This window comes from Pteropus alecto, unplaced genomic scaffold, assembly GCF_000325575.1.
Source record: "Pteropus alecto unplaced genomic scaffold, ASM32557v1 scaffold45, whole genome shotgun sequence".
NCBI classification, from domain to species: Eukaryota; Metazoa; Chordata; class Mammalia; order Chiroptera; family Pteropodidae; genus Pteropus; species Pteropus alecto.
Window position 1 is genome coordinate 21,927,757 of NW_006442491.1, and position 27,496 is coordinate 21,955,252.

At 42.3% G+C, this 27,496-nt stretch overlaps 3 protein-coding genes and 1 non-coding gene across 17 annotated transcripts in view; 2 read left to right on the top strand and 2 right to left on the bottom strand.

The window, feature by feature from the left end:
• PHF20 (PHD finger protein 20) overlaps positions 1 to 18,321 on the top strand; it is a 105,607-nt gene extending 87,286 nt beyond the window's left edge. For 4 of the 5 annotated variants that reach the window (XM_006921766.3, XM_025039990.1, XM_025039992.1 and 1 more), the window contains 5 exons: positions 860 to 959; positions 3,819 to 4,014; positions 9,353 to 9,746; positions 11,528 to 11,711; positions 15,798 to 18,321. In XM_006921766.3, coding sequence (XP_006921828.1) covers positions 860 to 959; positions 3,819 to 4,014; positions 9,353 to 9,746; positions 11,528 to 11,711; positions 15,798 to 15,940 — 1,017 coding nt within the window. In that variant the 3' untranslated portion in view covers positions 15,941 to 18,321. The remainder of the gene's footprint in view (positions 1 to 859; positions 960 to 3,818; positions 4,015 to 9,352; positions 9,747 to 11,527; positions 11,712 to 15,797) is intronic. The other variant, XM_025039991.1, reaches the window with a different exon arrangement.
• On the bottom strand, positions 1,345 to 1,450 carry LOC112471350. The gene has a single exon (XR_003043253.1). It is a non-coding gene; the product is annotated as a U6 spliceosomal RNA (small nuclear RNA).
• A 994-nt stretch (positions 18,322 to 19,315) lies between the features above and the next one.
• Positions 19,316 to 20,385, bottom strand: SCAND1 (SCAN domain containing 1). The gene is made up of 2 exons (XM_025040000.1): positions 20,258 to 20,385; positions 19,316 to 20,150 (listed from the first exon to the last, which is right to left on the bottom strand). The coding sequence occupies exon 2, from the start codon at positions 20,099 to 20,101 to the stop codon at positions 19,565 to 19,567; it is 537 nt and encodes a 178-aa protein (XP_024895768.1). The 5' UTR covers positions 20,102 to 20,150; positions 20,258 to 20,385; the 3' UTR covers positions 19,316 to 19,564.
• CNBD2 (cyclic nucleotide binding domain containing 2) overlaps positions 20,331 to 27,496 on the top strand; it is a 54,085-nt gene continuing 46,919 nt past the window's right edge. For 4 of the 10 annotated variants that reach the window (XM_015597304.2, XM_025039997.1, XM_025039996.1 and 1 more), the window contains exons 1-2: positions 20,504 to 20,643; positions 22,394 to 22,506. The gene's annotated coding sequence lies outside the window, so the exon portion shown is untranslated. Of the gene's footprint in view, positions 20,431 to 20,450; positions 20,644 to 22,393; positions 22,507 to 27,496 lie in introns of those variants that run through there. The other 6 variants (XM_025039993.1, XM_025039998.1, XM_015597306.2 and 3 more) reach the window with 5 other exon arrangements.

Genomic DNA, 27,496 nt, shown 5'->3' on the forward strand with positions numbered 1-27,496 from the left:
CTTTCCCAAGGAAGGTGATGAAGTCTAGACATTAAAAGAACTAGTTTTGCAAGTTCCTGGTTTATGTTCTGATCCGCCTTTGCCTCTCTTCAGCTGTGTGACCTTTGGTAAGGTTTAGAGAGAACAATGCAATATGTAGCACATGGCTACTCCAGGAGGTATCAGAATTAGCTTACCCATTATTAGCAAGTAGCAGGAGGCCCTTAATACATTAAAGCTGTGTTCTGGGCTCTGCAATAGGAGCTTTTACACATGACCCATTAATTCCTCATAAACAGCCCCCCGTGGACAGTAGAAATAGTATCCCATTTGGCAGGTGGGGAAACTGAATCCCAGGATGGAGAAGTGACCTGTGCAAGGTTACACAGCTAATGGATGTCTGAGCCAGAATTCAAACTCAGGTTTTTGTCATTCCAAGTTAACCCGCCTCTAAGAACTTGAATAGTTTTTGTCCTCATAAAGTGATCAGAAAAATGAAAGCTTCTAGAAATGGGAGTGAAAACAGAGACCAGCACTGCTTAATCTAAATGTTCTTCTGTGCTATCCAGTACAGTAGCCACTAGCCTCATATAATTATTGAACACATACGATATGTCCGGTGGGACTAAGGAACTGACTGAATTTTTAACTTAATTTGTTAATGTAAATGTGAAGAGCCACAGGTGGCTAGTGGCTGCCATACTGGTGAGTGCAGTTCTAGATGAGTGGTTGCAGCCCAGCTCCTGTGTCAGTCAGTTGGGAGTGCTCTCTCTCATGTCTCCTCTACCTCCCCCTGCTACCTCCCCCCACAGGCGGGTCTTATTTTTGGATGGAGGATACCTTCTGAGTTTAATTTTTATTGCTTCTTTAATTCTAACAGTGTGAAGAGTGCCAGTGCTGGCAGCATGGGGTCTGCATGGGATTACTGGAAGAAAATGTGCCTGAGAAATACACCTGTTATGTTTGCCAAGACCCTCCAGGTAGAGATGTTTGGAGTCAGGGATAATAACAGTATGTAGCCTTTTCCTTAGCACAGCACCTGTTTAGCAGCCTGAGTGTCTATGGTCTTGAGACTCTTCTTCAGCATCGGCTAGACTCTGACTCCTTCTCGCCTTTGTTGCTCACTCAGTTGGTGGCCAGTTATCCTGAACTTAGCAGGAAGAGACCATGTTTGAAGAGGTTCATCTAGTAGAAGGCCTGGCCTTGAGCTAGGATTTTTTTAAATTGTAGTATAAATCATGTAATATAAGATCTATCCTCTTAACAGATTTTTAAGTGTATAGTACAGTATTGTTTATAAACTGAGCACAGTGGTAGACAGCAGATCTCTAGAACTTTTTCATCTCGTATGACCGAAACCCTATAAAAACTATGGAACGCTCTACAGATTTGCTTGTCATCCTTGTGTAGGGGCTGTGCTAATCTTCTTTGTATTGTTCCCGTTTTAGAATATGGGCTTCCAGAGCAGCACCTTTTCCTTTTCTTGAGAGTTCATGAAGATGTGAGCTCTGTCCTTGGCTTTTCAGGACTGTTGGAAGGTTAGAAATGTGCCTCTGCTCCCTCTGGTGGCATTTGTCCTCCATTGCTTCATTGCCACCAGGAAGGGAGATATGCCCTAGAGGGAAGGAGGAAAAGTGTGGTTGCCAAGAGCCTGTCACCCAGAACAATGAATTAATTCCTTGGCAGGATCCCTTAGTTTCATTGTTCCATGGCCACAGAGCTGGCCTGTGGCTCTGGGGTGCCCCTTTCCAGTAGTCTCAGGGATGGATTATATATCTGTGGTTCTTGTCTTGCTATCAGTAGGGTGGTGACATCTTCTCCCTTTACCACCTGTAGGGTCTCCCCTCAGCTCTAGTCCCATGATCCCCTTACAGCTAGATAGTGCTTGAGAGTCTCTGCTTCTGTTGTTCCTTTTAGTCCTGTGAGGGGCCTGATAGGAACTCCTATTCCCATTTTTGCTTATGAGAAAGAAATCGATGCTCAGGGATATGAGTGACTTTCCTAATCTCATGAAGCAAATTAGAATTGGAACTGGCTTGTGGAGCCAAATCTCTTGGTTTTGCTGGTTGTATAGGGAAGGATTGGCTACCATAGTTCATTTTCCAGCAGGTTGGTCCCCTCAGGCATGATAACCTCTGTTGTGACACTGTCTCCTTGTGCTAAATTAGTCCATAGGCAGAAAGGAATATGCCTGTTTTTCCCTTTATCTCAAGGAGAGAATATGGTCAGAAGATTAGTCTATGAATCATAGAATATTATTGATAGGCAGTATCTCAGAGACCACTTAATTCAGCCCCAATATTTGACAAGTGAGCAAATACAAGTCTAGCCGCGACATGACAGAAGATGAGAATTAGTGTCTCTGACCTTTGTCTTGTAAAACAGGGAGTGCTGCTCTGAATCCTGCTGCTCAGGCCACTCCTGCAGCAGCTGCCTCTGAGATTCCACACATATCCCAAGGGCTCATTCGGGTACTGTTTAAAAATCTCTTTTGTCTACTTTATTGTTTTTCATTCTTTCCCTCCACTTTCCCCTTTTTAGAAATCACACACACAATCTTCATTAAGTCCAGCACACTTTCTGAACTTTTATAACTGTAATTGCCAAGACTGTGAATAGATTCCTCCTTGAATTGAACACTCAATGTCTGTCACATTTATAGATTGTGTTTGACACTGCCGTGTCTTGGGCCAGAAGTTTAACCTAACAGATTTATTCTTTAAAGGTTACCTAAAGATATTTTTGACAAAATCAAGGTACATCCCCACGTCATGTCTTGGTAAAGCCAGAAAGAGCCCAAGGACCTTGATAGGGTTATTTCAGAGTTTTTAGGTATTGGGAGGTGAACAACAGTTTGGTTGAAAGCTGTTCTCTGGGATTTTGGCGCAGGAAACACTGCCAAGTCACATGTGTTTTCAGCCCTTCTCAAGTGTCCCTGTAATGAACAAGACCACTGAAGCTGTCCAGTTCATCTGTTGTTGTAACAGATGGGAAACAGAGGTCCAGAGAAGGGAGAGGGCCTGATCATTATTTAGTTTGGTGGTAGGTGACAGCTGGAGGGGAACGTGGGGCTTTTTTCCATTTGAGATATCCATTTGAGATGCCTTTTGCCAGGCACTATGAACAAGATGGTTTCTACTCTTCTGGCTCTTAGTGGAGTTGGGGCCAGAAACCGATGTCAAAATAAGTCAAATAAATAAGAACTTGTTAGATAGGGATAAATGCTGTGAGGGGGCCAAAGTGAGCTGATAGGGAACAACTAGGAAGCACTGAAGAGGCTCTCTTCTTTGAGAGATGACAAAAGGCGTCTCTGAGGAGAGATGGTAAGGAGCCAGTCCTACAAAGGCCTTGGGGAATAGTGTTCCAGACAGAGGGGGTGCTAGAGACCCTACGACCAGAAAAAGCTTGATGTGTTCCAGCAACTGAAAGAAGGCCGATGTAAGGGTGGGGCCAGGATGGCAGAAAGGAGCTGGGTCCTGCAGGTCTTATTAGGCTAGAGTTAGGGCGTTGGCCTTCTGTGTGTGGGAGGGCATCTTTGCAGGTCTTATGTAGGAGAGAGGATGATGCGATTTAAATTGAAGGAGGTATCCAGGTTCCTACCATACCTCTGGCCATTTCCAGGGATCAGGAAATTTACATTCCTTACAACTTTATCCCCAACACCTAGTAGGAAGCCTCACATGTAGCAGATGCCAAGTAAATGTATGTTGGGTGAATAAATGAATAAAATGAACACACCAGTCCATCCTTCCAATAGTTTGTGTGATAACTGTACAATGATGAAATGGCCTGGGTTTCTTTTAGGTCGAGTATTAACTCTCTCATTGTCACTGTTTTAGGTCAGAGGCCTGGTTTCAAGTACTGGTATGACAAGGAATGGTTGACCAGGGGACATATGCATGGTCTGGCATTTTTAGAAGAGAACTACTCTCAACAGAATGCCAAGAAGATTGTGGCCACCCACCAACTTCTCGGTGACGTGCAGAGAGTGATCGAGGTTCTTCATGGCCTGCAGCTGAAGATGAGCATCTTGCAGTAAGTGTGGCACCGTAGCTTTGGGGGAAACGTCTGATTGGCATGGTCTGAGGGTGGAGTGGGGATAAATTTAAGAAATTGGAACACCTCAGAATCAATGATAACTTTACTAAACGAGACCTTTACTAAAAGTTCTTTGTTATATTTGTTATATTTGCATAAATTAACTTCACCCATTTTAAGTGTTCATTGAGTTTTGACATATGTATACACCCTTGCAGCCACCACTATAATTAAGATACAGTGTATGTATTTATAGTTGAGTTTGTTTTTTGTTTTAGTATACAGTTATGAGTTTTTTGTTTTTGTTCTTAAAATTGTGGTAAGATATAGATCATACAAAAATGACCATCTTAACCGTTTTTAAGTGTACAGTTTAGTAGTATTAGGTTCATAAACTTTGTTGTGCAACCAGTCCCCAGAACTCTTCATCTTGTAAAACTGAAACTTTGTACCCGTTAAACAACTTTTCTCCATTTCCCCTCTCCCCAGTCCCTGGCAACCACCCTTCTCCTTTCTGTCTCTATGAATTTGACTATTCTTGGTACCTCATATAAATGGAATCCTACAGTATTTGTTTTTTTATGACTGGCTCATTTCACTTGGCATAATGTCCTCAAGGTTCATGTATTTTGTTGCCTGTATTGAATTTCTTTTTAAGGCTGAATAACATTCCATTGTATGTAATACCACATTCTGTTTATCTGTTTATCCTAAGCATTCTTGATTGGTAAGCAAAGTAAAACTGAAAACTATTGGAAGAGGTGTCGGCAAGCCTGCTCTCTAGAATAGGGGTTGCTCACTAAACATGTCTCTTGACGGTTTGCTCATAACAGAAAAGTTTTAGGCCTTTTGGAGCTGGACTTCCGGCTTTTAGTGGCCAGAGTTTAGAGTAAAGTGAGTGTGAGTTCTCTTCTGTGGTTGCATTCTATATGTCAGGTGACCCAAGTTCAGGTAAGCTCTGAGAAAGACATGCACCTTTTATTTAGGGACTGTTGCCTTTTATAACCTATCCCTACTTTACCGTATCGGGTAACTGGACCTTGAGTGGGGCAGCCACTCTCCCACGGTTTCCAGGGGTAGAGCCAGTCCTGGCTCCTGGCAAGTACTTGTCCCTAACCTCTCTAACTGCCTCTCAGCGGTTCCATGAGTTTTCTTTTGGTATTAGTATAGTCTATGGTGGGGACAGCTTCTCTTCTGTAAAAATCTCTTTGTAAGTTCTCCCATGAGCCTGCCCATAGGGTGCCATTTTAATTAAGTCACCAACAATGACAAACTAGTGCCCCGAGTGAATCAGATGTGACAGGACACTCTCTGACAAGGTTATCTTTGCGCTGACTAGCCCTGGAGGCCTCTTGTCGTCAAGCAGAGGGTCAAAGCCCCGAGATGGCAGAATGAGGGTCTGTTTTCTCTTACAATCTAGCATACAGAGGCCTGCCATAAAGTGCTGGCATGACAAAGAGTGGTTGAGCAGGGCACATTCAGCAAGGGTATATATTGGCTTGGGTAGAAGCTAAGCTGTTATAGCAAAGACCCTAAAAATAGAGGCTAAAACAAAATAAAATTTTCTTTCTCACATAACATGGTTCAGGGGTAAGCAGGAGTCCAGACCAGGTGGGTGACTTTTCTCCAGGATTCCATCTGGGGACTTGGCACCTTGGGTTCCTTCTGTCTTAATGCTCTGGCATTCCATTGGGATTATCATCATCTGCATGGTTGAAGCAGTCTCATCTGTACCTCCACTCTGCTCCAACCCCCAGGAGGGGGAAAGGAGAAGAACGGGGAGCAAGTGGTTTTCTGGACACACCTAACTGCAGGCGGCCATGTGCTCTGCTGAAACTCAGTAGTGAGGGTGGAGGTGGGTATAAGAGGACGGGAAGGTAGTTGCTGGGGGGAAATTAGCCATTATTGTGACAGTATCTGTTGAGGTAAACTGAATGAAGTGACAGCTCTGGATATGATGTCAGAAACTAGCTATTTTCTTGCATTTTATAAAATTGGAAAACTTTACTGCATTTTAACCAAATGAATTAATGAGATGCCAGAAATTAACTGGTAGGTGGAAGGTGGTCCATGTGAGGGCCTAAGAAGAAGCTCAGATTTTGCTTTTGATTGTGAACTTTGCTATATATCTTTTCATTTGAGGATTCAGTCAGCTGGTGTTCTCTTTCTTCTCACTGTCAACGATCCCCATTGAGATCCTTCATCTTTATAGCAGTGATTTTGTACTGGAAGAATTAAATGTGACTTCTCTGAGCAATTCAGAAGAGGGTCTGGGGGGATCTTTTTAGTCATTTTTTATGGAAGAAAGATCCTGGGAGAGGGGAGGTGGTCCCAGTATGTTTGTGTACACATAGGTGGTCTCTGCTGTCATAGTCTCTGGGTCTTCATTCTCAAATATTGTTCCTAAATGGCCTGGCCGATTTATTTTCAAAGGCAAACAATAAAACTGGGAATAACTTCAGAACATCTGTTGTTATTTAAAAAGTAGCATGCATGGCTGTGCATACCTTCTTCATGATTGGCAGGGCTTACAAGGAAAGACCAGGGTTGTCCTTGTGTGGAAAAGTAATAGTTGGGGCTTCAGATCTTATCTGGGAGAATGAAACTTATAGGAAGGAGGGATCAAACACTTTTGTGATTCTTATGCAAGAGGAGGTCTATATTGGGGCATATATATATATATATGTTTTACATTAAAAGATTTCAGACTTACAGTGGACCTGAAAGTTAACAATGACTCCCATTTCCCCTGATGCAGTTATGATTTCAGAGGTGTGTCTGGGGCCTGGGGTTCCTGGTATAGGTTGTGATACCCTGTAAGAACTGGCCCAGGGGCCCAGGCTGCCATGATGCCGATTGTTTCCTCTCCTTCCCCAGTGGATAGGAGTTGCATTGGTACTGGGGACTGCTGGAGTGAGAGAGCTGATAGTCGGTGCATAGTTGTAGCCACCTTGGGTGGAGAATTGTAGGTTCTGTAAGGTCACTCCATGCCTTCCTATTTATGACCTATTCCACTTTTGCAAGAAGTCTTCAGTAAAGTGTGCATTGGGGGTACCCATGTGTGGGAGTTGCTGGTGAATTAAGCTTGTGGTTTCCTGCTTATCTGGTTTCAGTGTTTCTCACCTGGGGCTGGGAAGGTACTGTTGACAGTTATCCCATGGGATAATTCTCCGTGTGAGATTGTCCTGAACATTACAGGATGTTTAGCATTCCTGGATTCTATGGACTAAATGCCAGTAGTAGCCCTCATCATTGTGACAGTCTGAAAGGCCCCCACACGTTTCTACATACCTGCGAACCAGATGTGGGTAGCAACTGTCTGTCTTCCCACTTGTTTCCCAGCACTCCCTGGAGGACACTGCCTTCCCAGCTGGGAACTGCTGGTAGCAGATGGACCTTACCCAAGAAGCCCAGTTTTTCTTTCTCCCGCATCTCCACCATCTTTCCCTCTCTTCTTTACTTTCTTTCTTTTAGTGATCAAAGGTTTGGAAGCTCCAGGTGGTAAAGAAGAGTTAAAAGGTGAAGTTTATCTACAATAGTAGCTTTAACCTGTTTCCCATTTGCCCCGAGAATACTCGCCGGCAGTGCTTGTGGCTGCAGCATTTACCCCGAGATAACTCGCAGATTATAGTCCTAGCCTTACCCCCAAGTTTGCCACAAAATAGCTCACCTTTATTATTATTTTCGTATCGCTTTAGTATATTGATAATCTTTGGAAACAAATGACATCATTCTATTTATAACATTCTGTTTTTAGTAGTGGTATTTCCATTTACAAAATACAGTTATTCTCTATCGCTGAAAATGTCAAATCCTAGATGTTCCACTTCGTGTTGTTCCGTGCTTTGAAATTTACCACACGAAAGAGAATTATTAAATACTGATCATATACATTTCTGTTACGTTAGGATTAGAGACAGATTCTGTTTAGAAAACTCGCAGATTATAGTCCTAGCCTTACCCCCAAGTTTGCCACAAAATAGCTCACCTTTATTATTATTTTCGTATCGCTTTAGTATATTGATAATCTTTGGAAACAAATGACATCATTCTATTTATAACATTCTGTTTTTAGTAGTGGTATTTCCATTTACAAAATACAGTTATTCTCTATCGCTGAAAATGTCAAATCCTAGATGTTCCACTTCGTGTTGTTCCGTGCTTTGAAATTTACCACACGAAAGAGAATTATTAAATACTGATCATATACATTTCTGTTACGTTAGGATTAGAGACAGATTCTGTTTAGAAATAACTTCAAGAACAGTTTTCATGCTTTATTTTCACATTGAAAACCAGATTTGCTTCAGCCTCAGAGAGCATGTTTATGTAAAATTAACACTGGCAGTGAGCTGCACTTTTTTTTCTAAATGGGAAATGGGTTAAAACTTAAATATATATATATATATCCCACAGTAAGAAATACATTTTCTATCACTCACATGTTTAAAACTGAAACTAAAATTTCACAAAACACCTACTCTGACTTTGATATTTTCTGTTCTATATTCTATTTTCCCCTTTTTACAATTGATTCAATAAATTAATTTAGTGACCCTCGATTGGGTTAAAACTCAAACAGTGAATGAATCTGGGAAACTCTGAAGTCATATACAGTTTTATGTGCATATACATGTTAGGCAGTGCTTTGAACAGATTCTCAGAACAGTTTATGGCTCAAAAGATCAGAATCCTTGTTCTTTAGTAAACTTTTCTCTTTGGTGAGAGTAGATTTTAGAAGAATTTTTTAAAATTTTATTATTAATGGCCTATAGATAGATGACTTTTGATTTTATTTTTCTCCCCTCTTTGGATCATCATTGCATTATTATAATTGAGTGTCATTGCATGCCAGGGTTATCGTGACTTGTTTATTAATAAATTATGGTTATTTTTAGTAAGTCATATTTGAAGAATATTTTACTGCCAACAATGTACTTCTATTCAAATTAATTCACTTAATCTTTATTAAACTCAGTGGTTGATGGCAGACACATGGTTAGCCCAGTTTTACAGAGGAGGAGTCAAGAACAAGGCTGGCTGAGTGACTCATCCCAATTGCACTGCTAATCAGTAGTAGCTGAGTTGAAATGCAGTCAGGCCTTCTGACTGTAGGTCCAGTCCCACTCACTGCAGCTGTGCACAGTGGGCGCCTGCCTGGGGGTGGTCTCAGAGACTCTGAATTTTTATTCTCTCTTTGCTTGGCAAAAGGTGATTTGTGATCACATGGCCCAGGTGGGAGCTCTTCTCCCTATGGGGAGAGTGTTGGGAACTGAAAGCCCCTGAAGTGGTTCCAGTTACTCCAGAGCCCTTTCTGTGTTTGCCCTCCCCACAGGAGCAAGGAGCATCCTGATCTGCAGCTGTGGTGTCAGCCTTGGAAACAGCACTCAGGGGACGAGAAATCTCATTCCAAACACATCCATGTTGCTGAGGCCAAGAGCAAGGAGGAAGCCCCAAGCTATAGAACTTTGAATGGGGCGGTGGAGAAGCCCCTGCCCCGATCTGTGGAGGAGTCCTACATCACCAGCGAGCACTGCTACCAGAAGCCCCGCACCTATTACCCTGCTGTGGAGCAGAAGCTGGTGGTGGAGACCCGGGGCTCTGCCCTTGATGACGCAGTCAACTCCCTCCATGAGAATGGTGATGATTCCCTCTCCCCGCGCCTGGGCTGGCCTCTAGACCAAGACAGGAGCAGGGGCGACAGTGACCCCAAACCCAGCTCCCCAAAGGTATGTGGCTCACTTGTGCTTGTTCTTAATTCAGTGCTTGTAAGTCCTCCTCCTAGGGTTAAATGTTCTATGGAAGATGATTATTATAAAATTGTATTTATTGTAAAACTGTATTTAAATTTGCTTATCATGGGTGTTTGTGGTCTGTTAAAATGGGTGCAAAATCAGGAGAGCCCATTTAAACTAAAGATCTTGCTTCTGGGAAGCACCTACGAAATGGCATAGTCAGTAGGGGTAGGGGTGGGCAGGTGGGAAGTAGCAAGGAGAAAAGGGTTGCATGGGACTTGATGAATGGAACTAAGTTAAGAAAATGAGGTTTTCCTGTAATGCAACTTACATTATAATTGCACCTAGGTGTTAATTCTTAGCATGAACAAAAGATGTCAAGTGTTGTGTTAGGCATAAGTTTTTCAATGTAATTCTGTGATAGCTTTACTTTGACTTTTAACTTCCCAGACCTGACATAAGAATAGTCTGTTTTATCAAAATATTTGCAGATTTACCAGTTTTCTCAAGTTTTCCCAAGAGTCTCAGTTTGTCTGTCTCTGTCTCTCTCTGTCTCTATCTGTCTCTGTCTGTCTGTCTCTCAAGTCATTCTCTTCTGGAGCCTGCTGTGTCACCTCTTGCCCAAGTTGTCATTTTTAACTATTCATTGGTCTTGTTCAGCCATGTTCTCAGGTGTCAGGCTGTGTGATTTTGAGAGCTTCTCTATCCTTGTTCTTACTTTCACAGACTTTATTCTGTGGGTTGGTATCACCATCATTAGATACGATGCCGTATATTGCTAAGAGCATTCTAGATTATAAGCCCCTCAAGGGTGGGTGGGCATCGTACCTCATTCAGCCTGTGCCTTTGCCAGTATCTAAACAGTACTGGGCAAGGCTGGTAAGGACAGTCTTTGCAGAGAGACCCAATTTCAAGTCTCAACTCAGACCTTTACTGCGTGATTCTGAGTGGGTCACTTTACCTCCTCAGATATGTCCCCTCACCCAAATGACAGTGCCATTTTAGTTATTGTGCAGTGTATCTGTGAAAAGCTCGCAGCACATGGCTTTGTACACAGTAAGTTCTAAAATATTAGCTAGAATCTATTTCATTTCAAATGAACAAATGAAAGGTTGAGATCACAAACCCCAGAAAAGGTTTGTCCTCCTAGGCATATTTCCTAGCAGCATCTGGCATATAATAAAAATTTAGAAAATAGTGGGCCTAAACAAGGCAGCCAGAGTTAAAAATTTCTTTCATTGATGGCAGGTTGGCTATAGGCTGGCAACTGTATTTTGTAAACCTTACCCCATTTCATTATCACAAACCTTTAAAGTAGATTTTACTATTTCCATCTTTCCTATGAGGGAACAGGCTCAGAGAGGTTCACATAGTCAACAAGACACGGAGCTAGAACTTAAAACTAATTTGTCTGACTTCCATATACGAATGTTTATCTGTACTTGCCCTGGTCTACTCTGGACTCAGGGCTCTGGAAGCCATTCTGTGGCCTATTTCAGGCCGCAGGCATTGGGCCAGTTACTGGAAAGCAGCTGTGGGGCCCTCTGAGCCAGACATCTGTGCTGCCCTCAGGTGGTTGCAGTTGGTATAGCAGGGACGCTTCTGCCCAGTGCACAAGAGAGACGGAGGAAATGGGAGAGATGGAGGAAAGCGAGGCAGAGATTTGGAATGTACAAATTGCAACTGGTTTTTCAGATAGTTGCAAACACTGGCTGGTTGGAGAAGGAGATGGGAGCTGTTTCCATTAAGTGACTTAAATGTTATTGCATCCCCAGGTGAGGGACTATGTCTCCAAAAAAGTCCTACCAGAGGAAGCACCTGCTCGGAAGCTGCTGGACAGAGGTGGAGAGGGGCTACTGAGCTCCCAGCACCAGTGGCAGTTTAACCTGCTGACCCACGTGGAATCGCTTCAGGATGAAGTCACGCATCGAATGGACTCCATTGAGAAGGAGCTGGATGGTAGGGCTCCCTCCCTGGCTCTCTGCCTGTTGGCAGGCACTGCGAGCCCACCAGGATGAGATGCTTTCTGAACCCCCCGAATCTGGTTCTCCAGGGACAGCTGTATTCTTGTCTTTTCTTCTTTTCAGTCTCACCCACTTCCATTCTCCCCTGAAGATGGGCAGGCCTTACTTAGAGTATTTATCGGGCACTTCTAAGGTCTGCGTAATGTCAGGGGTCCTGCCTCACTTCTGCAAAGGAGAGTGTGCAGAAGAGCAGCTGATCTCTGCAGGCAGTGTGCGAGCTGAGCAAATCTTTACTAACCAAGTTCTTAATTGAGTTTTTAGGATATCTGAGGATTAATCTGAAAAAAAAAAATAACACCTTTTATTTCAGCCTTTGATAAAATCTAAAATGAAGCCTTCTTCTCTTTATCAGTAGGGATGTAAGAACTCGACTGAGTCATCTGCGTAGCCCCTGGGTACTTCTCCCAGATATCAGTGGTAACAGATGGGCTTGGAGGACAGAACGCGTGATGATGTAGTTCATGTTCAGTTTCTTTTGATCCCCAGGAAGTTGCCAGTTTGGTTTTTGAAGACAAAATTCCTTCTTGATTATTCTCTTATTTCCTAATTATTTGTTTTCATCCTTAAAATGGAGACTGATTAAGAAATGTTCTGTTTGAGGACTCTGAGTGCAGTCAAGCTGTTAATTACTTTTATTGAGGATATAACATACTGAACATGAACAAATTTAGAAAAATGCCATTTGCTACACAAACTAGGGTCACAAGGTTTGGCCAGGACTTGTGAATGGCTGAGGCCATGCCAGGGGAGAACTGTGAGGGAAGCAATAACAGGGAGGCCTCCTGGAACTGCTGGGACTGAAGCAGAGCCTTGAGGAGAGAATTTTCTGCTGGAGAGGGGGTGACTCAGAGTGGATGATATGAAGACTGCTTGTACTGGAAAAGGGATTGCTCTGTTGGAGGACAGAAAGAGAAAGAGAGACAGACCTACATGCCCTCATGCGTGTGTCCTGCCCCTGAGGCAAACCTGAGGCTGAGGCAGTGGGAATAGAGGACTAATCCAGGGTCTCTTGTGAGGGCATTTCTGGAAGCGTGAGTGTTTCTCTTTTACTTCTAAAAGGTTTGCTTGGTCTCCTTAGAATTGTAACTGATGCCACTGTCTGTGAAAACCGTATTAGATTGCTAAAAGGATCAGATGCCAGACTGAAAATTGTAGGTTTTGAGAGAATGGCAGTAGGAGTGGCTCTGGGTCCCTAAGAAGAGGCTTAGCACCATGGAAACAAGATTTACATTTCGTTGTGGCCAAAGGAACCTTCTGCCCTTAGGGGAGAAGTCGGAGCCTAGCTGCTTATTCACTGCCTTACTCTTCCTGCCCTGCTTGAGCTGCCCCAGGCCTGGGCTCACCCAGTGTGGTAAGGATCATAAACCTGGGCTCACCCAGTGTGGCAAGGATCATATACCCGGGCTTCCCCTCTGTGGCCTCCCAGAGGACCCCTTCTGTGTCCTGCTGATTTGGGGCCACATACTCTGTTCATGTTCTCATACTCCAGGCCTTGAGAGGTACCAAGCATGAAAATCAGTTATAAAGTTTAAAGGTTTTTAGTTAAACAGACTTTTGCATTGTGTTTAATCAATTCATTAGAATCCCCTTTTACTTCTACTACAGTAGAGAGTGAACTCTTCGGTTCATCTAAATACCATCAAGATAAGCAAAGTTTATATAGGAATTTGGGTACAATATTGTTTTTTAAAAAGCCTAGTAAGCTGTTATATTGACTGATACATATTTTAAAATGTCATTGTTTTAATATTAACCATTATTTAATAATTTATGTAGTTGTATGAACAGTATTATAAAACTAAAAGACAAAAGGTATTTAATGACCATGAAAATACTGAATCTTTTAGCATTAAAAATACTATTTTAAGAAAATATATTACTTTATAGAGCACATTTGAAATGAAACCTTCTGCCTTGCTTGCTGTCATTTTACTGCTGAGAAGCTGTTGAGCTTCCTTAAAAGAGAAACTGAGGGTAGGGGTCCAGCATATGGCATGGAGAAAAGGCTGGCCTGCTGAATGCTAGGGTCCAGAGGAGATGCTGTTGGTTCCCCCAGTTCTGGGTCTGGTCTTCAGCCCTACAAACTAGAAAAGGTTTCCAGCTTAGAGACTCCAAACAGTGCTCTGAACCACGCTCAGACTCTTCTAGTTTGCACGCTGGCGCTCTTTCTCCCTATGCATGCCTCTTGGGTCACCACAGTTTTGGGAAATGTCTTTGGTGACATTCTGGAACCACATCTGTGGTAGTCATGGCGACCTTAAGAAAGGGGCCTCTCAGCAATTGTAGGAGCATCTCGCCAGGGATAGATTGGCTGACATTCTCTCTCTCTGTTGGAAGCAGCCCAGCCAGCCTTGACTGTGTCTTCTTTAGAGTCACCCAGATGGGCTCTTCTGGCATTGACTTTGGGTCTTTTCTTTGTTTATTCTTGTGCCCTTTTGCTGAGCAGTGCCCTGTCTCTTTCTAGTTTTTTTTTTTTTTTTTTTAAGACTTAATCAGTGTATTGGAACTGGTGACTGTGGAGTTTTCCTTGCTCAGGTCACTAATCACTCTCATATGACATTGATTCTTTACTCTTGGTTTTCAAGTTCAAGTCTGAGAAGGCAGTGTTATTTTTCTTATTTTCAGATACTTGTTGGGATCAGGAGGAGGGAAGGTTCCTCCTCCTTGGAACCCTCAAATACCAGCAAGAAATCTGATAGAGGGAGGAAGGTGAGCTCTGTGGAGCCCGAGCAGTCGGGGCATTCCGCCAGGCTATTCCTGCATTCTCTCACTGCCTTGGTTGAATGCCTGCTATGTTCCAGGCACAGCTGAGTGTTAGGGATATAATGGTGAGCAAGGCAGACTCGGCCTCTGCCTTCGTGGAGGTTGATCTCGTGGTAGAGACAGATATTAATTAAATCATCCCATTATGTATGGTTACAAACTATGGTCAGTGCTCTAAAGGAGGAGAACATGTGATAGCACAGCACCCATAACACAGGGACCAGAGTGTAGAGTTGGGGAAGGCTTCTCTGAGAAGTAACTTGCAGGAAACAAAGGGTTTAGAAAGGTAGGAAAGATTGTGGAGGGCTGGGTCTGAGGAGGGGAGAGGATTGTGTGTGAGACTGCAAGCTGCTTGAGGAACAGGCATGGGGCGAGTCTTCCTCTTTCCGTACCTCTGGCTCCAGGGTCCAGAAGGTGCTCAGTATAGGTTGGAGCGTGGATTTAAAAAGCTACAGGCAGGCTGGGGCAAGCACAGGGCCTACCTAGAGGGGCCGGCTTTTGTCAGAGATGCAGAGTTCCAGGATGGCCTCTCCTCAAATGCCAGAGCTTCAGGGAGTGGCCTGGGGAAGAACAAACATCCTCTAGAGAAATCCCTGCTCTCAGAAGCATGACAGCTTTTTAGATATTGAACCAATTATAATCAAATGTGTTAGTACCTGGACATCTTACACCAAATATTTAAAGAGAAACTAAAATCAGAATATTCTGTGCTACCAATGATAGCAAATCAGAATTTATGGTGAAAAAAATAGACCTTTTCGAGTTCCTTTAGATTCTCATTTTTCTTAACAGGAGCCTAAAATACCAGGCTCTCTGATTTCCAGCATAGGAAACCCTTATAAAGATTGGGCAGTAACACTGAGAAAGCCTTTCTAGACTCTAGAGCCGCACTAATACAGTAGTCACTAGCTATGTGTGGCTGTTCAATTAAAATTGAATACAGTTTAAATTCAGTTCCTCATTTGCACTAGCCACTGTTTTAAGTGCTCAGTAGCCACATACAGCTAGTGGCTCCTGTATTAGACAATACAGACAGACCATTTCCATTGTCACAGAAAGTTCTTTTGGATTGTGCTGCTCTAAAGCATTTGAGCTTTGTCCTAGGAGTAATACTTTGTAGAGAGGGTGATGAGTCATTGTTGCCTTTCTTCCTGCCTCCCATTGGGTGGTCAGATGGGATGTGGTGCTGAAATTTTTGATGACAGTTTTACAAATCAAGTGTTGGAAACTCACAGGGTTGTCTCTCTTCTTCCTACAGTGTTGGAGAGCTGGCTAGACTACACCGGGGAACTGGAGCCCCCGGAGCCACTGGCCAGGCTTCCGCAGCTCAAGCATTGCATCAAGCAGCTGCTGACGGACCTGGGCAAGGTGCAGCAGATCGCGCTCTGCTGCTCAACATGAAACTGGGCACCCAGAACTAATGGGGGCAAAATCCTGGGGCGCATGCAGGAGGAACTTCGCGTATTTAAATAAATAAACCTAGCATGCTGAATGCACGTGACACCGACTGACTTCAGGGATCTGGGCAGGGGGTGTGATGGACATTGGACAAAGAGGCCGTTTTGGTTGCTGGAGGGCAGAGCACTCTGATCTCGAAGCTACCAAGAGGGTAGCAAATAGACTCTTGGGATTCCCTTCTTCTGTGCACATCGTTGGATGGAGTGAGTCTTTTTGCACAAACTTCACTTGAAATCGTGCCACCGATGATAAATGGAATGAGAGCCAAAAAGTTTCGTTGGAAACAGTTGTAAATTCGACTTGCAGCTTATTTAATTGACTTTTCTGTCAGGTTGGGGCACATGCCAAGCCTTTGGTTTCTGCCTGGCATGGATTTAGGTAGCAGGCGTCATTTTCATTTTTCCAGCTTCTTGGGAATGTCGTGATTTCACCATTCTGTGAAGGTTGGTAAGGAGCAGAGGCCTTGGCTGCCCTGCCTTCTCTTTAGGACTCTTCACTTTTCTCACATCTCTTGCATGACTTCATGGTACTGGGACAGGTTTTGTATGCTTTCATCCCAGAGTTGGCCGGGTTGTGTCTTTTGTAGCAGAGCCCATACAGCCTGTGGAGGAACTAGAATCTCACTGTAGTAAGAATCTAGGAGGAATGCTAACCTGAAGCGGGTGAGGTCTGGAATCCAAAGGACGTCGTTTTCTACCCACTTCTTAATATTGATAGCTTCCCAGGTCTATTTCATGTCCAAAAAATATTTCCCCAAATTTTGAACTCTTTCACTGTAAAGATTTGTTACAAAGAATGTGGTTTGGGGAATTACCTTATTTTATATTGTAAACAAACTTAAGATTCTACATGTGCCGCTTTCCTCCTTCTCTGAAGGGTGTATGTTCAGTAGTGGCATTTTCAGAATGGTTTTAATATACTTTAACACTTTACATTTCCTCTTTGTATTATTTTGTGAGATCAAGGTGATTATGCTGCTTAAGGTCCAGGTACAGTTTGTACCTTTAGAGACAATATTTGTTACTCTCATAGGTTACGGTTCCACGTGTAATTGCTATATTGGTGTTTTTCTTTACTAGGCAAAGTTAAAGAAAATGTTCCATGCTTTGAGGAGTGACCCGTTCACCATTTACTTTTCTTATCACTAAAGGCAAAAAAGCACAGTTGTCCATTAACACTCACAAGTTAATTATGGGTTTATGAATCTGTAATGTTTTATGCTGCAAATATTTACTATGTAAACGTGAAGTAGCCAATATCTCAATAGCAATGACAGTATCTCCAGCAATCTGTGGAATGGTTAGGTTTTTAAGGCATAGGTCATTGTGGTCTTGAAGGCCTCTGTACCAAGGTCTATTTCAGGGAATGCTGTCTAGAGCTTTGTTCACCATGTGATTATAAAACGAATTTAGGACAAGTTTACCTGCTGTAGCGTATCCATCAGAAGGAATACACGTAGCTATGACATCTATGGAAAAGCTGACACAATTCTTCTACAAGAGGCTCTTTCCCATTGCTAACAGTGTTTCTGGTCTGGGAAGAAACACTCAAGGAGTATGCATGGCATCTGTTTTGCATAATTTATCAGACAGCCTCATTATAAGAATTGTGTGATGTCTGAAAAGGGAAGAAACAGAATGGTTTTTTTGTAGCCACAGCTTTAAGGTATGACGACTCATTACTGATTTTTTCCCCTAAAAATAAGTTTGAGCGTCACATCTGGGGAAGCTGTAGCTTTAAGGTAGTCGATCTCATGTCTTTTTCAAAGATGGAAGCAGAAAGTGAATTACTCTAATTTTGCCCATTATTGGGTTTATTTGTTTTGTAAAGAAATAATCTCCTTTCACTCATTGTGACTTTTGTCCTTAGGGAAGCAGGGATAACTCCAATTTCTGATAACCTCAGTGTGCTTCCCTAATTTAAAGCCATGTTGAGGGGCTCCATCCTCATTGCTGGGTCAAGTTGAATTAACCCCAAGTTGGAGCACTGGAAATTGTTATTTGCAAATGTTACTGTTACCATTTAGAAACACGTACACTACCTAAGTTTTCTTTTGAGAAAAACTATTCACCTTAAAAAAAAATTGCCTTGACAAAAACAGTTCTGGTTTGACTAATCATTTTGCTTAAGTCATGAGTATATGCAAGGTGGACCCTTGATGAGCCAACATTGCACTGTGGATACATATCTATGTTTACGCGCTATTAGAACAGAAGGCGCTGTATATAGAAATGTTGCTTTGAAGCAATATTTGCAAAACATGCAAACTTCTGTATATGTATTTGGAAAAAATAAAACAGGTTTTTGTTGCTAATGTTATGTTATTAAGTTCTCTATTAACGTGCATTGCTTTTCTATAAACATCTTTTAAAGAAGTCTAAACATTTTTACATTCTAAATATTTATCTTCTGCAAGGAGGCAGATGGATGCAAGCTCAAGATCCTAAATCCCAAGAAAGTATGCAAAATACTTTTGAATTCATTTGTCTGTCTTTAATATGCAAAAGTAAAATGCCCCACACTAGCCTCTAACCCAGTCTGGCTCACGCTTTGTAGTGTCAGCTGCAGGCTTATTATATTGACTATTGAAAGCAGTGCTGGGGAAGGCCGGTTTGGCTTTCCTTATTATTATTAAGATGGCACCCACTACAGATAGGACCCTTCTGAGACTAATCCAAACTGCCTACGGCGGAAGATTGAAAGAACAGAGTAGGTTCTAGATTTTATGGCAGTGCTTCCCTATTGCCAAATTCCTTCTTCTTTCTAAACAATTATGCTTATTAAAAAAAAAAATGTAGGCAGTTGGAGAAATAAAAATGTGTAGCTCCAGCAATATAAAAAATCCATTAGTTCACACCAGCTCTGCTTAAGTACTTCTAGAGGCCTAAGATTTGGCAAGGCAGGCGAGTCTGGAGCTTTAAACCAGAGCTCACAAACAAGAACTAGCCTATCTTTAAGGACTTTCCCGGAACCTTATTAAAATAGCTCTAAAGTTTGGGCCTTTGGGGAAGCCTGTGCCCAAAGGGCCGGCGCATGGAATAAGTTGGTGGCAGCGTTGGTATGGAGCCAGCTATTTCCCTGTACGATCCTACAACCACCTAAAAGGCAAGACGTACCAATTTTCCTTTGAGGTACAAAAACAAGCTCAAGTTCTAGTGAGAGAGGGGCAAATATAGAACCCTCATCACACAGACTCCTAATAAAGGACACCCAAGTGGGGTCTTTGGGAGCGCGCGAGGAAAACAGATTTCCCAGATGTATTGAAGACCCAGGCCTAATCAACACATAATGATCCAATGAAAGCCAACGAAGGCCAAGTGATTAGAAAACGAAGGTTTTATTCTCATGGGCCCAAGTTGGTTTCGCAACTAGCCAGAAAAGAGGTTGGAAATACGCTTGGAAAAATAAACCCAGTAAAGAACGAATGAAAGGGACACACCAGACTACAGGATGTCCCAAAACTCATTATCCATTAATGCGGAGTGGGGAGCCAGGCTCAGGTCCCCGGCCCCGATCATCGCTCCAGTCCAGGGAGCGCCCGGACCAGGCCACCCGCAGCTTCGCCGCTCAGCCGGTGATGCGCACATCCGTGCGGCGGCGAAGCCGTCGGGCCCGCGCCGCCTCCGGCAGGATGGCAAGCAGCTGCTCTTGCACCAGCATCTCCACGATCTGCTCCTTGGTACGGATGTCGGGTCGCAGCCACTGGCGGGAGAGCTCCCGCAGCTGCCGGAACGCCTCCCGTGGGCCCGCCGCGTCCTGGTAGCGGAACTGTCGGAAACGCTGGCGGAACGTCTCTGGGCCGGGCCGGGAGCCGCCAGAGCCTGGGGCGGGGCGCGAAGCGATTTCGGCAAGCGGCACGGGGCCCACGGATGAAGGCCCGAGAGCGAGCTCCAGGGCCGCGGAGGCCGCCGCGGGAGGTGGAGAGACCGCTTTAGGGACCGCGGCGTTTTGGCTGGAGGGTTCGGGGACAGGCGGTGGAGCCTCAGGAGTCGATGAAGAGCCCGCAGAGTTACGCTCCCGGTCTGCGCTCGGGCCAGCTTCTTCTTTGTCCTGTGGCGGCGCGGGGCTCCTAGGAGCCGCTAATACCGGCTCGGTCGCCACCATGACTCCGGCTCTGGGCGTCACTCTTTGTCCTGCGGCCTCACCACTGCGTCTGCGTAGGGGCGGGGTGAGGAGGGATACGTTTCCAGCTAAATGGCAGAGCGCGCGCCACCCGGACAGAGGCGGATGAGGGGCGGACCGAGAAAGCACACAGCTCACCTGCACCAGCAAAACGCCTGGAGCCGACGGAAGCGGAAGTCTTCGCAGGCAGCTCTATGATGAGGTCGGCGCACGAACGCCCGGAAGCCGAGTCCCAGCTCGAGGAAGTGGCGCCCCCTCGCGTTCTCAAGTCGCGTGAGGAGGAGACTGCGAGCACGCTGTCCCGGTTTAATGTAAGCGTGAGATATCTTTGGGATGGTGGCGTCACGGTGCACGAGTTTGAGCCGGAGTCGGAGTCAGAGTGGGAGTCGGAGTCAGAGTGGGAGTCGGAGGAGGAGGAGCCAGAACCCAAAGTGATTCTTACCCGCAGTGATCGCTTCAGCTTGCAGGTGACCGATGCGTATGTAACCTGCGCGCGCACCTGCTTGATCCACGTTAGGATGTTGGTGAGCCGCAGGCTGGTGGGGGCTGGCGCCCGGCAGGTGGCGGGCGTGGTACAGCGGAGCGGCAGTCGGGCACTTGAGAGTGGGCACTCGAGAAACTTTTCTTGCTCCGTCAAAAGGAGAGGGCATTCCCGCCTTATTGAGAATAAGACAAAATATAACCTGTGTGTAAAATCCTCAACAAGCAGTGAAACTTGCCCTTCTTATTACAGAAAGAAAATGCTCACGAACTCTTTGCCATTATTATTTCTTGCGTGTCCTCTGAAAACAAGGGACAGGCGGCTCGTGGGTTTGGCGTTTAACGTCAGGATTAGTAAATACACTAAATGCGTTGCTCCTTTTGGTGGCCACTAGCCACATGTGCTTATTGAACCCTTAAAAGGTAGATATTTGGGATTGAGATGTGCCATAATCTAAAATACACAAGAGATTTAGTACGAAAAAGTAATGCAAAATAGCTCAATAATTTTTTTTATTGATTACATTTTGAATGATGTTTTGCATATTTTGGGTCAAATAAAATATATTATTAAAATTAATCTCATGTGTTATTTTAGTTTTTAAATGTGGCTACTAGAAAGTTTTAAATTACATATACGGTTAATATTTTTCTATGGAATAGCCCTGTGCTAGCGTGTTGGTAAACTCCCCATTGCAGGGATTATTTGCCTTAGACCAGAGTTGTTGAGAGAATTAGATCAGTAAAGCCCTTGGAAAGAATGTTTGCTATCGTCTTCATTAGGTAAATTGTTTGCTATCTCTGAGCTAGTTTTCTTAACTGTAAAATGTGGATGTAACAGAATTTACCTCAAGAGAAATTATGAGAATTCAGTGAGATGATGCAGGTACAAGCAGGTACCTCTGACAGCTCTTCAGTAAGTGATATATTCTGTTGGACAGGGAAATTAAGGCCCAGAGACAGACAGGGGCCCCATATGAAAAGTTTTGTATGGCTCCTGCAGTCCCTTTGAGTTCTGTGTGGAATGAGTAGACCTGTTTAACAGCCATCAATACACCAGTGGCCCTGATATAAAATTTGCTTCCCCCATAGGATGTGCTCTCTTCCAGAGTCTGAAAACCTTGAAAGTCATCGCAATGGGTCTTTAATGTTTTTTAGCTACTGCCATGTAAAAATTGGGAGATTTCACTTGCAATCTGGATTTCCAGATTCTATTGAAGAAATGGATGAGCTGGCCAACCGCAAGCTGGACAGGGGAGTGGGTGGGGCGTGGGGAAGGGATGAGAGCTGAAGTTGGAAGGTCAGTTGGAAGTTAAATCATAAAGAGACTAGAATTCCATGGTGAAAAATTGAATTCTTGTCCTCTTAGACAGGGAATGAATTCTTGTGGTACTTGAAATCATGGAAGAAATAGACTGGAGACATTCTGTGATTCCAAGTACCACAAGAGTTCATTACCTTTCCTGAGAGGACATTTTTTTCTCTCTCTGTTGGAATCATAGAATATAGAGATGGAAGGAGAGATCTTGGAGATCTATTAGATCTATTAGAATTGTGGAATGTTAGCATGGAAGGGGCCTTAGAGATTAAATCCAAAAATCGGATTCAGTTATTCTGAACTCTTTATGGGTCAATAAAGCCCCAGAATCTGGAAAAAACAACAACGAAAGAAGTATATAAGTAATCCACTTACATACTTCTGCATACAATTTAAGGTAATTTCTAGATATTCCTGAACCCAGGTTAAGTTTAAAATATATATTTATATGTATTCTATTTTCCTGAATTTTACAGAATAAGTCAAGACACGAAGTCATACACTCTTTGTGAACCTGGGAATAATAACTACCACACTGAATGGCTCTGAAGACTCAATGAGGAGATATAAGTAAAGGAACTGGTACGAGGTCTGATACAGAGTATACACTATTAATTTTTTTAAATGGTAATAGTTACAAAGGGGTAACACTGGAAGTTCTAGTGTGTGGTAGTGAAAAGTCACAGACATTGCTATTATCATTATTAGCCATTTTGAACCTCTGTATGTATGTGACACTACTTACAGATGAGAAATTCAGGTCTAGAGTGAGTGATTAACTTGTCTAGGTTTAGCTAACGGGTAGCAGGATTGGGATTCAAACCCAAGTTTGACCTAGAGATAATAGGGAACTACGGAAGGACTTTAAGCAGGGGAGGGATGTGTTCAGATTGTGTTTTAGGAGACTCACTCTGTATACACTGTACAGAGTACTTTCTTGCTGAATACTTGGATTGTTGCTGATTTTTCACTATTAAAAAAATAATAATCACCTAGTATTTAAAGTACTTTCTTTCTTTTGGATTACAAGTGCCTGTTGCTATAAAATCTATTTGGTTTCTGAGTTCAAAAAGCAAGAGTTTGGATAGTAAGGAAGGCCTGGACTTCCTTAAGCCATATTCCCAGTAGGGAAACGACCAAATTCAATTTTTTGCTAGATATTGCCAGCTTTCTGTCCATAGAGGTGTGTTTGATTCTTAGAGCCTTGGAACAGCCCCTTTACTTCACAGATATACAAACTAAAGTTCAGAGAGGATAAGTATAGTCAGGGTAGATCCAGGGCCCAGCAATGAATGAAGGTTTTAGTTGCTGTGCATTCTCACCAGCTCTTGGTATTGTTGGATTGCAAAAATCGATTCAAATTGGGGTTTAGTGATAGCTCATTGTGCTTTTAATTTGAATTTTCCTAATAGCTAACTAATGATGTTGAGCATCTTTTCATCTTTTAACTTTTTTTGGTAAAATGTTTGTTCAAATCTTTTACACATTTGAAATTTTTTGTCTTTTGTTGAGAGTTCTCGAGTTTTGTTTTGTGTTTTATTTATCCTGATGCAGTTTTTAAAAATTGTGGTAAAATGTACATAACATAAAAATTTACCATTTTAATCATTTCTAAGTATATATAGTTCGGTGGCATTAAGTATGTTTACATCGTTGTACCAACATCATCACCATCCATCTCCAGACGTTTTTCATTTTCCCAAACCGAAACGCTATACTCTTTAAATAACTCGCCATTCCGCCCCCACCCCTAGTCTCGGGTAACTGCTGTTCTACTTTCTGTCTCTTTGAATTTGACTCTTCTAGGTCCCTCATTAAGTGGAATCATGCAATAATTGCCCTTTGATTTCTGGCTTATTTCACTTAGCATAATGTCTTCAAGTTTATTCATGTATTGTGTATCAGGCTGACTAATATATATGGTATTACATAGTCATTGTATGTAATACCACATTTTGTTTATTCATTTACTGATGGACATTTGGGCTGTTTCTACCTTTCTGCTACTGTGAATAATGCTGCTGTGAACACTGGTTTGCAGAGATCTCTTTGGGTCTCTGCTGTCAATTCTTTTGGGTATATACCCAGACTTGGAATTGCTGGATTATATGATAATTCTCTGTTTACCTTTTTGACGAACCACATACTGTTTTCCACAGCAGCTCCACTGTTTTACATTCCCACCAGCAAAGCAAAGGGGTCCCAATTTTTCCACATCCTCGCCAACCCTTGTTATGTTGCCTTATTTTTTTAATGTGAAATATTAAATAGGAAACTTTAAGTTACCAGTGGACAAGAAATTCAGGTTTTCAACATATTTAGTTATCCTATAATTTCATTTACATACATCACACAGTACATACATCATTCCAGGAGGCCAGCTCATGGTGAAGAGGAAGCAGGTTCTGCTAATGAGGTAGTTTGGATAAAAAGCCTCCAGGATGTTCCATTTTCTGCATTTTACAATTTTATATGTAGTCTAAGAAGCTTGATCTGGTCTCTTTTCTTCTTTTGGATAACATATTTTATCAAATGTGTTTGATCTTGGGCTGAAGATCTGTTTTGTCTTTTGATGTTTTGATGAGCTGCAGATAACAGGTCTAGGGTACTTAATCTAGTTATACTATGTTTGTAATTAACTCAGTTATTAGTAATTCTCTTTCCTGATAAACCGATGTAAATTCAGAAGCGGAAATACTTAATCATCCATTTGCCTTTCCCTTCTTTCGCTGAAGTCTCTTCAGTTGCAATCCTGCAAGTTCCCAGTTTTCCATGAACCTGTTTTTACGTGGCACTCTACCAGTAGCTCTGTGTTCCATATTACACTACACTGATCTTGTTTTATTACTTAAAAATCAATTCATTCATTTTGAATAGGTGATAGATACCTAGTATAAAATTCAAAAGTCCAAGAGTAATTGTTTTACTTTTTTAATCCTTTTCTTTCCAGCCTTGTTATTGTTAGTTCCCTTTATATATTTAAATATGCTTATACATCCATTTCTTGGTCTATTAGGTTTAAAAGGGGTCTTAAGATTTATAGTTCTTATGACTTCAAAGATACCATTTGTTCTTCCAATACTTATAATGCCCGTCGTTTATAAATGTGTGCCTTGAGCTAAGAACAAACTAGTTTTTATCAAAAATGGAAATAGATGCAATTATTACAAGAAAAAAAGATTTACAGTTCTTAAAAGTTCTCATCACAAGAAAAAAATTGTAACCAAGGCGATAGATGTTAACTAAACTTATTGTGGCAATCATTTCACAGTATATACATATATCAAGTCATTATGTTGTATGCCTTAAACCAATACAATTATATTCCAATAAAACCAGAAAAAAAAAGATTTACAGCTACAAAAGTTAAAGAAACCCATGTACGTATGTTACCTCACATCTCTCTATCTCCATACTTGTTAGCTATATTGTTCGTTCATTTCCAACTCCTTGCTTTTTTGCAATCTTATCCTCTGTATTCCTAGCTCCCTTTTTGATGTTTTTAAAAATGACTTTCACTTCTGAGATGGTTTTTTAAAAAACGCTTCCCAGTGCCATCTCTTCTTGTTGTCTCAATCATCTCTTCTTTGAACTATGGCATCTTTGTTTTGATCTCATGTTTTAAAATTCACCCAGCCCTCTGAGTTCTTTGTTGTTCATGATTATCATCTGTTTCATGTTAATTTCCTTCTGGTGTGTGCCTTTCATCTGCCATTTGTTTTTCTTATTCCCTGCCTCCCTCTCCTACTTTTGAAGCAATCTATTTATATAGGTCTGGTGCTATTTATTTTTTACTGTAACTCCCCTTTAAACGAAGTGAGTTCTTCCTGGACCAGCTATTTGTTGGAGTTGTGTATGGAGAAAGGACTAGCGTAGAATTCCAGGCTGGCAGGAAATCTCTTAGGTTCATAGTGAAACTCCTTATGACAAGGGTTTTGTGTGAGTGAATTGGTTTGTACTTTCTCTTTCTGGAAGATGGTACTTGGGTGCTTCAAGGCTGCAAAAAACAGCCTGTCTGTGTGTTTCCTTGGTCAGCCCACATGCCCTGCTTCTCCTTGGTGCCAGTGGCACCAGGAAAGCTCCCAGAGCCAGCCCTGTCATCGTGACCCCCATGTGGTACAGAAGGTGCTATTGGTTCTGCCTTCAAGGTGCATGGCCTTCTTTGGAGAACTCCAGACTCAGCTTTCCCTGAGACCTGCAGCCCCAGGCATTTTCTGTTGGCTTTAACCCTCTGAGTCTTCTCAGCACATGACATTTCTGAACAGGCCTACGTGATGGCCTGCTACTCTGAGCTTTCTCTGACCACTGTATTGCTGAGCCCAGAAAAGCTGGCGAGTGAATGCATCCAGGAGTAGCCCCCAGCCAATGGGACAGCTCTAAGGCATGCTCTGTGCAATCTTACTAAGGTCCCAGCACATTGTAGCCCACAAAAGTGACATGTTGATTCATGTGCCTTTGTCAAAAATATTTTTTTAATATATGAAGATCAGATCATTTTTCTGCTAGTATAACAGATCGTATTTATGGATTCTCTATTAATCATTTTTGCATTCCTGGGATACTATGTTATTTTTGAATGTGCTACTGAATTCCGTTTGCTTATATTTTATTTATAATCTTAAAAACAATATTTATAAATGAGATGAATCTCTAGCTTTCTCTTTTTATGCAATCTTTATCAGATTTTTAAGTGTCAGTATTCTTACTTCATAAAAAGAATTTGGTATTTTCCTTCTTTTTATGCTCCGGGTCAGTTTAAGAAACATCTAGATTATCTGAAGTTGCCTGTTAAAACTTCAGGGCCTGGTAATTTTTTCATTTTTGGTGGTGGTGGTGGTGGTGAAAGAGCTTTTTCTTTTCTTTTTTTTTTTTTTAAATAATTTTCTCTATTTCTTCTATGAAAACTAGTCTATTTAGATGGCTTCTATTGGGATTACTTTGGTAAATTATGTTTTCTTAGAAAATTATCCATAAAATCTCAGTATTTAAATGTTGACAGCTAATTCACATTTTTTAAAAAACATACCAGCAGGTTAAATATGGCCTGTAGATCACCATTTTGCAACCACTGATTATAGTCAAAGGATTTTAGACCCAAAAGGGGTCATATAGATTCTATACTGAGGGTTGCAAATAACATGCTTGACAGGTAACACTGTTTTGTGAGGTGAGGACTTGGTAAATTGGAGAGCCCATTCCCCAACTAAAGATAAGCAAGTTTTAACCAAAACATGCAGGTCAAATAAAGCAGTCTGCCAGGTCAGTTTGGCCCATGGGTAGCTAGTACATGGCTTTTGCCAGCCCAAGGTCACTTTCTGCCACACTTTATGGGCATCTCACTTTCCAGCCCTGTCTCATGCTCCCTGAGCAATCTCTACCTTTTCTTCATATATGTTTATAACTTATTATAGTGAGAATTTCTTTCATGGTGGCAGAAGCATTTTTCCTCCCCATTGTGTTGTGAACTTGTGAGCAGAGACCGTGTCTTATTCACTTTTTCATGCTTTGTATGTAGTTGGAGCTCTATAAATTTTTGTTACATAACTTTTATAATTAGCAAAACAATGAAAGATCTTATC

Excerpts from the sequence above, each read along its gene's own strand:
- SCAND1 (XM_025040000.1), bottom strand. The coding sequence starts at position 20,101 with ATGGTGGCGACCGAGCCGGTATTAGCGGCTCCTAGGAGCCCCGCGCCG.